At 50.0% G+C, this 9,622-nt stretch overlaps 1 protein-coding gene across 3 annotated transcripts; it reads right to left on the bottom strand.

The window, feature by feature from the left end:
- On the bottom strand, nt 1-9,432 carry TMEM41A (transmembrane protein 41A). Of its 3 annotated transcripts, XM_037070982.1 has the most exons (6): nt 8,891-9,432; nt 7,242-7,395; nt 6,227-6,304; nt 4,267-4,428; nt 3,736-3,874; nt 1-1,785 (listed from the first exon to the last, which is right to left on the bottom strand). In XM_037070982.1, the coding sequence occupies exons 1-6, from the start codon at nt 9,007-9,009 to the stop codon at nt 1,565-1,567; spliced, it is 873 nt and encodes a 290-aa protein (XP_036926877.1). In that variant the 5' UTR covers nt 9,010-9,432; the 3' UTR covers nt 1-1,564. The 3 variants fall into 3 exon arrangements, with proteins under 3 accessions (XP_036926877.1, XP_036926878.1, XP_036926879.1); XM_037070983.1 differs by lacking the exon at nt 6,227-6,304 and having other exon boundaries at nt 8,891-9,424; XM_037070984.1 differs by lacking the exons at nt 6,227-6,304; nt 7,242-7,395; nt 8,891-9,432 and adding an exon at nt 5,812-6,216.
- Nucleotides 9,433-9,622: the final 190 nt, after the last annotated feature.

Raw genomic sequence — 9,622 nt, 5'->3', positions numbered from 1 at the left:
AACATTTACATCCATTTATTTGGGAAATTGCTTTGCCTGTAAACTCACAACTGCTAAGGCACATTGTTGCAAGGTTATGAGGGGTGCGGTGGACAGACCAACCTCAGGACCCCAGTAAAGGGCAAAGTACGGAGAGCTTCCTTGTTTCTCCCTCCCTTCCCCCACTCCAGGAACGCACAGCCACGGACTCCAAAGTCCGGATTCCAAAGTCCAGTTGGCCTCCTCTTCAATCCCACCCTGTTATCAAACTTCTTTGAAAGCAACACTTCTTTGTGGTGGTTTTGTTGTAGTTTTTGTTGTTTTGGATCATACGAGTCCCAAACACAATGCTTGGGAATTCCTTCTCAAGAACTGATGTTGAACACGTGCCCTAGATTAAAAAGCCTTGGCAAGATTCTTGGCCAAGCCAAATCAAAAACCCAGCAGATCGTGCCCAAGGGCAAAGTCTGGTGAGAACGGAGTTACTCCTGTAGGGGACAGGATCCCAGAGCCGCTCGGTTTAGGTGTGGAGGGCCTCCCGCCTGGGGAGCACCGACCCAGGTCTGTGCCAATGCAATACTCCTGCTACAGGAAGCAACGACGGCTACAGGTAACTGAAATACTACAGAACAAAGTGACCCCAAACCAAGTTTTCCTCTTAGAATGAAAAGATAAAGTACAATTATTCCTCAAGTTATTCTTGGCAAATGACAAACTGAAAAACACTCGAAGGGTACACGGGCTAATGCCTGAGTGTACTGAATCCATTCCCCGGGCAGGGCGCAGAAGGGCTTGCCACCCAGAAGAAACACATTAGAAAATCTACTGATGGTCACTCGGTCCGGGGGAGTCGAGGGCCCCGCACTGTCAGTGGACAGGAATTTCTCCCAGCCATATCCATAAAATACAGTTTGCTCCACTCACATTTAATAGTCTGTCTGCGGTCACCGGGATTGTCAAGACATGCCACCGAGAGGGAACACAACACACAGGGGAACACCAGTGCCTGAACACAACGGGCGTCACAGAGGTCACTGCGTCCGAGCTGCACGCGCAAGTGCGAAGCAGTTTGGCGGCGCCTTCCCCTTGGTTTACGGAAGAGGTAGGTCGTCAGCAAAAAAGTGCAGAAACACTCCTCACGGGACTAAGATGATGAAGAGTGAGGTCGTGACACGGGTTCACGGGCCACAGTTGACACTAGTAACAAACACCAGGGACTTACCAGAACACCTGTCACAACAGCCTATCACGTTGCAAATGAGGCACTCTGGACGCGGAGGGTCGGCATGCTCGCCAAGGCAGCTCAGGGCTTGGCAAGCGGCAAATACAGCGGACCACCCCGACGTCCTTGTCAATCAAACATAGACTGGGTTGTCTAAGAGGCCATCCATCTGACAGAGTGTCTTACTACGCCGGATATAATTCACCTTCTAGAGCAGTGTCCTTTGTGACAAGACACTGCACGCAGACGAACAGTGTCCAACCACCTGTTGAGGGTGACCAAAAAACACTGACGGGCTGTCGAGGACCGCACCCACTACACCCACGGGCAACGGAGTCCAGGCACCCAGGACCAAACCCCGGATCACTCGCCCTTTCTGTTACTTAGATGATTGGAGTTGCTTGTTTCAGTCAAATGCAGGTCTTTCTGACTGAATTTTTTAATGAGGGTTCCAGGAACTAAAGCCACCAGAGCGATGGCCAACAGCTTGAGGACAGTCTCCCACGAGAAAAGAGCATCCAGAGAGGAGAGGGTTGACAGGATGGAGCCTGTCTGCACGCAGATGAAGTTGTAGGGGACCAAACCTGGAAGGAGGAAAAGGAAACAGCCTGTTACCAGAGGGGTGGGAAGAGGAAGAACGGGGACCCTTCAGACATGCCACCAGGAACTCACAGCAGGCACCCCAGGTCTGGCTTTCTCCCCAGCTCCTAATCCCTAACCCTACTACCTCTTTCTCTCCTTCTTCTCCACGTTTCCCCTCCTTTCTTCACTTCCCATATCACCTGCTTCAAGATGGTTTACAAAAATACATACACTACAGTAAGATTAAAAAGATTTTAACAGGGAACACAAAAGGAGTGAAGACTACAATAAGGGAGTACAGTTAGAACAAAAATGCGTGAGGCCCGCCCATGGGCTGGCGTGGGTCCCAGATTTGCTGTGAGCACCCCAGAGCCAAGTCAGGAGGAGCTCCAGCATTGAGATTTTCAGCTGAACATGAGAACAAATAGCTTCCACAGAAGTGCCACTTTTCACGTTCGGTGCTGATTCTAACAGGCCATCAGAACCCTCCCCCACCCCCCACACCCCCCACCCCCGGAACCGCAGAAGGCTGAGGGGTGGCCAGACAGGCTGGGGGCGTGACCGCCCTCGGGCTCCACCCCGAGACTGGTCACCCGAGTCTAGTAGAGCTTCGGGGCCCTGCATTTTTTTCTTTTCTCACAAATTTATCATTTTTTCTTTCCAATTACAGTTAACATGTTATTATATTAGTTTCAGGTATACACACCAATGATTAGATATTACATAACTTACTAAGTGACCATCCCGATAAATCGCGCACCCAGCAGGCACCACAGTCATTAGAATGTTGCTGACCAGACCCCGTGATGTACTTCACATCCCCATGGCTGTTCTGTAACAGCCCATTTGTCCTTTTTAATCCCCCCAACCCCCTCCCATCTGGCAACCGTCAAATCGTTCTTGCACCTATAAGTCTGTTTCTGTTCCACTTGTTCGTTTTTTTTTATTCAGTTTTCAACCAGTGTGTGTCTACTGCCATTTTATTGTTCATATTTTTCATTCTTTCTTCATCCTCTTGAAGAAGACCCTCCCACCAGAACCTGCATTTTAAAAGCCTCCCCCCTGCCCACTCTGATTGGAATGGGACCCCCAGACAGTCCACCCCTCTTCTGCAGATGGTGCCTCAAGACCACAGACCACTCAACACTGCACAGCTTGTCAGAGAGGGACCGGCGCCCTGGTGTCCAGGGGCTTTCCAAGCTTTGTGCCGCCTAGGTTATTACAGGCTGCTAACGGAGGCACTCTGCATGAAACCTGGTATGACCAGAATCAACCATCAACCGTGTAGACTTTGGTTCGTTTTAAGATCTCAATTTCTCTCAAGAATTCCCTCTTAATAGCAGCTGCTCAACCGCAGATTTGTTACGTTTGACATAAAAGCCCTGATTATTCTTCCCCTCCCTGCTAGCCCCTCATCTGGCCAAGTGGCCACTGAGAATAACTGGCTCGCTCTAGGTCACACAACTGTCAAAAGGTAAGAGGAACTTCAGTGTTACCAGCTCTTCCTAAGGCAGATCTTATTAAAAGAGGGGCCAAACTCACACAGGAAGTCCTTTGCTCTGTTCCTTTCTTTTGTCCCTGCCATCTCTTCTGTCCACATACCCTTATTCCAACCCTGAACTTCCTGCTGGTGTTCACTGAGCACCTACCATGGGCCAAGTCCTATGCTTTAGATTGTCCCCCTAATCCCAGCGCCTAGCACGGTGCCTGGCACACAGCAGGTACTAACAAAGGGGTGGAGTAAACAGTCCTACTTTTTCTGAAGGTAGTCAGGTAAGGTTTCTTGTTGAAGCCTGAGTAGACTGAAATCGGGGTTTCAGCCAGTAAGGTTTGAAGACGTTCCTCCTGAGCCGCTGCCCTCAGAGGCAGGCACACTCGGCGCGGCTGGGAACCCAGGGCAGTGCCCTGGCACGGCCACGCGAAGATTCACACACACGCCATCAGCCTCTTACCGATAAGAACAGAGAAGAAGAACTGCCCGATGGGGATGTTCAGAATCGGGGCTGAGAGATTCAAGAACCAGTTTGGTGTCATGGGGAAAAGTCTCAAAAACAGTAGGAAAAAAAACAAGCTGTTTCTGTTCTCCTCCACCTGCAGCCAAAGAAGACAAGGCCATTAGGAAGCAGAAAGAGTCCCTAGGTACTGAAGCCTGCTGGTGCCGGGCACTCTCCTGGACACTCTACGTGCCCTGTCCCCAACTTCCCAACGACCCTCTGGGGTAGAGACCGTTTTCCTTGTTTTTAAAACAGAGATACCTAAGGTTCAGAGATATCAGGAATTTGCCTAAAGTCACAGAACGGGTAATGACAGAGCTGGGATTTGATCCCACGTCTGTGCCTCTTGGAGCCATTAAAAGAACCCCTAGGGCTTCTAGAAGCAGAGGGGAGGAACACTGGGAAATCCCTGCCCCTCACCACCTTCAGGGCCATGGGGCGACTCTACAGGGGTCCAGCACCCCCAGAGGTGCTGCTGCTTCCACTTACCTTCCTCTGCAGTGGGGCCACTTTCTCAGGGAAGTAGGAGACCACCAGCTGTTTGCCAAACATACTGGAAAGCAGGTAGCAGCACGTGGCACCCACCGATGTCAATACACAGCACAGCAGAAGCCCTAGCCATGGCCCAAACAAAGCACCGGCTAAAACGTTCTGCAAAGAAAACAAACCCTCAGCCACGAGAACATCTGGCAGCTGCCAGACACCTCATCTTGGAAGTCAAGAGTCACCGGTTCTGGGAGGATAAATGGTGACAGAAAAAGACTCGACTTGGCGTGGTAAACACAATGCAACACACGGATGATGTCTTGTAGAACTGTATACTTGAAACCTGTTTAATTTTATTAACCAATGTCACTCCAATAAATTCAATTTAAAAAACAGAAGAGTCGCCCTGGCCAGGGCACATACCTAGGCTGCAGGTTTGATCCCCGTGCGGGAGGCAGCCAATCCATGTTTCTCTTATGTCAGTGTTTCTCTCTTTCTCTTTCTTTCTCTCCCTCTCTCCCTCTCTATCTCTCTAAAACCAATAAACACACCTTCAGGTGAGGATTTTAAAAAAAGAGCCATAGGTTCCCTTCACCCTCCTGGCCAAAACCCAGCCCTCACTTTAAAGAATGAAAAGTACTCCACGAGCTGAGAACTACCACCCTGGCTTTGCTCTCTTCACCTATAAAACAGGGATGAGGATTAAAACCTCAGAGGGCAGGAGAGAATCAAATGAGAAAACAGGAACACACAGTGCCCCGCTTGCTGTGTGGGCTGCGGTACGTCCTGCAAACACGGGTGTTCGAGGAGGCAGAACTGAAACTCATAAGGTATTTTTACCATTTTAAGTGAACACAAACCATGGATTTTCTCTCAGTAAGACCACACAAACTATACATAAAATGTCTTGTTTCTGCCCAGACTGGTGTGGTGCACTTGCTTGGGCATCGTTCCATAAAGCTAAAGGTTGCCGGTTCGATTCCTGGTCAGGGCACATGTCTGGGTTGTGTGTTCAGTCCCCAGTCAGAAACCAGGTTGCATATGAGAGGCAACCCTTTGATGTTCCTCTCTCACATCAATATTTCTCTTCCTCTCTTTCTCCCTTCCTTCCCTCTCTAAAAATAAATAAATACAATCTTTAAAAATAGATAAATAAAATATCTTCTGTCTTTGCTTTGTGCTGGAATTACATCTATGTGGTATGCTAATGATGAGGGTTTTGTGTTGACCAGAGACCTAGGTGACATTCAAAAAAGCCTTACATTAACAAAAATGACAAAGTGAGCCAATGCTTCCTAAATGCAATTTGGCTGGTTAACATCATTCTGCCAAAGGTGGGACCCTTCTTCAATCTTCTCCATTACCCTGTGTCATAACTATCCTTACTCTGTTCTACAGGTGAGGGATTAAGTACCGTGCCCAAGCCCACACTAGGCGGAGATGAGGTTCACCTCTAGGTGGCAGCTGGCTGTTTGCTCTAAACAGGGATCAGCTCAGGTGGGGAGGCAGGACCTGAGGAGCCAGCCCCCGACCTCAAACACCACACACCTCGCCTTTCTCTCTTGGCATGGCCACATTTGCTTCTTTCAGTTTCCAACAAAGAAACTGCTTAAGCAGATCCAGCCTAAGCCTGCAGTAGAGAAAAGATGCTGGGGCAGAAGACAGAAGCAGGATTTCCTGTTCCTTATTCATTCGACAAGTGCTTGGGGACCACTGTGTGCCAGGCACTGTCACCATGCCAGCCACTCGACTCCCAGGTCTCGAGTGGACATTTAATTGTCCCACACAACAACCCTAGAGGGTTTCATATGAGGAAACAGGGTTGGAGAAGTTAAAAGGCTTGCCCCTGGTTACACAGCTGGGATTCAAAGCCGCCCCGTGCCCTAGCATACACATCCTCATACATTTACGTGAACCAGTTCACAGTGCTGCTGGGAAAACAGCACCGATTATTCTGTGTAACCTGCAACAGCAACTGACGAGTAGCATCCAACAGCCAGAGAACAAGCTCAGGTCTGACACTTGGCTCCAGAGGGGCCACCTGGAAAATCAGAATGACTTGTTCTCTCCACACCAGGGAAATTTCTCGATCCTCTACAGCTTAACACTACCACGAACAACTTGCATTTGTTCATCAGACACTTATGAAGGCACCTCACTGTGCCAGGCAAAGGAATACAAGGGCTGAGAGTAAGAAGCAGGCCCTACCTTCAAGGAACTCAGGAACCCAAAAACTAATGAAGAAAACAGATTTTTTGAGGGGGGCCCTCAATCAGAAGGAGCTGGGCTCCCTAAACACAGATTTTTCCCCTGGCTGTTCCTTTAACGTGTTTGCTTCTTCATCTAAAACAGTGCCACCCTGGCTGGTGTAGCTCAGTGGATTGAGCACGGGCCTGCGAACCAGACGATCGCGGTTCAATTCCCAGTCAGAACACATGCCTGGGTTGCAGGCCGGTTCCCGGTGGGGGATGCACAAGAGGCAACTGTGCCTTGATGTTTCTCTCCCTCTTTCCTTCCTTTCCCCTCTATAGATAAATAAATAAAATCTTTAATAAAAAATAAATAAAGCAGTGCCAAAATGCACAACATCACAGGAGCTCTGAGGGGGAAGAGCTGACCCAGCACAGGGCACACATGTGTTTCTCTGAAGAACAGTGCTCCATGCTCTCAGTACCTTGGAAACAAAAGCAGCATATCTGAGGGGAAAGGCAGACTCCGGGGCTGGGTGGAAGTGGGTTCTGACGCCAGCTCCCCCCTCCTCACCTTGTCCCCTGGGGCAGTTACTCAACCTCTGCCTACGTTATAAGGCTGTTGGGAGCATTAAATAAGGTCATGCAGCTGAAACAACTAGGGCAATGCCTACCACTTGGGAAGCTGTCAAACGATGGTAGTCACAGTAGTCTGTCCCTGCTAAGGGACTCTCTACAAAGACAGAAGGTGGCTTCCTGACGGGCACAGAGGGAGGAAGGGGCACTGACCAGGAAGCTGGAGCCAGGGATGGCAAAGCACTGCTTGTAAAGGTAGGCACTGCAGAAGAGCAGGAACACATAGGCCTGGTGCTCCTTCCGGTAGTCTCGAAGGACCTCAGAGAGCTCCCGCAACTCGGCCAGGTCAGAGGGGAACCACAGTGACCTGGGGATTTGGAAAAGCAGATAGAAACATAAGTCCAGACCAACCTAGTACCTATGAAAATCACTTGTGGTGTGGTCTTTCCACAGCAGATAAATGCACTCATCATCTGGTCTTCTGGAAATACGCACACAACGGGTGCCCCAAATGATGGGCGACCAGATACAACACAGCAAAAACAGACAGAAGAGCCCTGGTTTGGACGCGAGAGACCTGGGTTAGCATCTGAACTCTGCTACTATCCAGCTGCGTGATCTTGGCCTAGTCCCTGGGCCTCAGTCTCCTTATCTGAAAAATGAGTGTTGGTGTTGGGTAATCACTAAGGTCCTGTTCAGCTCTCAGGTTTTATAATCTATTTTTAAGAAGCAAATGGATTAATTACCAGGCAAGTACTTAACTTCCTAAATTGCCTTCCTTTCAAGGAGTGTCCCCTCCCCCACAAACTTGAGGCCAAGGACAATTCAAACTTCACTCTGCTCTTGGGTTTCTAGGTAAAACGGCTGTTTTATCAGACAGTAACAAACAAATTAAAGGCTCTCTGGGAAAGTATATTTGTCCAGCACCATAAACATACCTCTTGATAATATGTGAAGCTTGAAACTAACCCTTTCCAATTGCCTGCTTTCTCGCCCTGCTCTTTATCTGGTCCTCACTGTACTCTGAGTCCCGTACAAGGGTTGCAGTGTAAAGGCTGCTTTGTCTCTCCTATCCGAACAACCCTTGAATCCATCTGTGATCAATAGGCAAACCCTCCTAGTTCTCATCAAAATGTTTCTCTTAGCATATCTGACACCCACAGCAAAGCCTTCCCAGCTAGAGCAAAAAAATACAGTAACTGAAACAATTGTCCTAATATTCAAATATCAGTAACATCCTTGACGCGATGCTTGCCAGGCATACTCCCATGAACTTTACAAACAGCAGAGCACTCACAACAAACCAGCCTGGTAGGTATTACTGCCTCACCCAGTCTGTAATAATAAGGGGAAAGGTAGAGACAGCCAGGAAGATGGGCAGACCCTAAAATTAATTCCTGAATAATTTAAAGTTGGCCATCAAACGTTTCACCTTAAGACCAGCTGCCTTAAAGTCCCAAGGGCAGACCTAAGTGAGGTGAGGTAGAGAGGACGATGGAGGGAAGCTGACAGCAGTCATGAAGAAGGGGCTGCAGGTCCAAACAGGGGCGGGGGTCATCTGCAAATAGGAGTTAGGGCGGAGCCTGGGAAAGCGATGAGAACGCGAAGGGCAGGTGAAGCCACCGCGCGACCAGAAGCGTGCAAGCAGCCTCCGCCTGGCGTAAAGTGCCGCGTTTCCTTGAGCAAATCGCCACTTCAAAGGAACCGGCCAAGGCTCCAGGCCCCTATCGCCTGTCCTAAAACTGAACCCCAATTCTCAGCTCTGTCACCCCCGATCCAGGAACCCATATCTCCGATTCCCAGGCTCCATCCTCGAAACTGGCTCCTTTCCTGTGACCCGAACCCGGGTCCATGCCACTTACCTGCCTTCAGTCTCCTCGGCGGAGCCCCGTGTCGGTACGCGGGGCAGTCGAGTCGACAGCAAGTACAAGGTGAAGGTGCAGCCAACGAAGACCAGGAACAGACAGAGGAGGGAGCGCATCTCGGCGCCCGGCCGGGACCCGCCAGGCCGCGGAGGAGCCTGGAGCCAGCTCCAAAGACCACACCGCGCGGCCGAAGCCCGGGGAACGCGTTCGCAGACGGACCGGGGCGGGACCCGCGCCAAGCCCCGCCCCAGATCCAGGCCCCGCCCCGGCCCAGACAAACTCCGCCCGCCTGCCCCGGGCTGGAATTCCGGTGGAAACCTTTCTTCTGGACCTCCTTGCCTGTCTGACCTTATTTAGGCTTTTTTTTTTTTTTTTTTACGTTTATTTCCGTCTTTTTCTCCAGGTATTTGTAAGCTCTCTGCCAGGCGCTGGGAGATCCAGAGGCAAATCACCAGTTCTGTCCTCAACGCGCTTGCAGTCTAGTGGTCAAGACAGCCTTGTCCACAACCAGCTGTAACACCAACCAAATGCAGCCAGTGTAGAAGCAGGGGCTCCGCCCAGTGCGGCGAGTTGGCAAGAAAATGACTAGTTGTTTAGTACGTTGATTTTGAGAAGTCAACGGAATACAGAAAGTGAATGTGAAACCAGTGTTATTGAGCTTGTGTCAGCAGTGTGCTGGGGCAAGGAACGAAATAGTGAACAGGAAGGCAAGGCTCCTGCTCTTAAGGA

This window comes from Sturnira hondurensis, unplaced genomic scaffold (genome assembly GCF_014824575.4).
Source record: "Sturnira hondurensis isolate 20B ecotype Veracruz unplaced genomic scaffold, ASM1482457v3 Scaffold0019216, whole genome shotgun sequence".
Taxonomy (NCBI): Eukaryota; Metazoa; Chordata; class Mammalia; order Chiroptera; family Phyllostomidae; genus Sturnira; species Sturnira hondurensis.
This window is presented reverse-complemented; position numbering and strand designations above follow the sequence as displayed.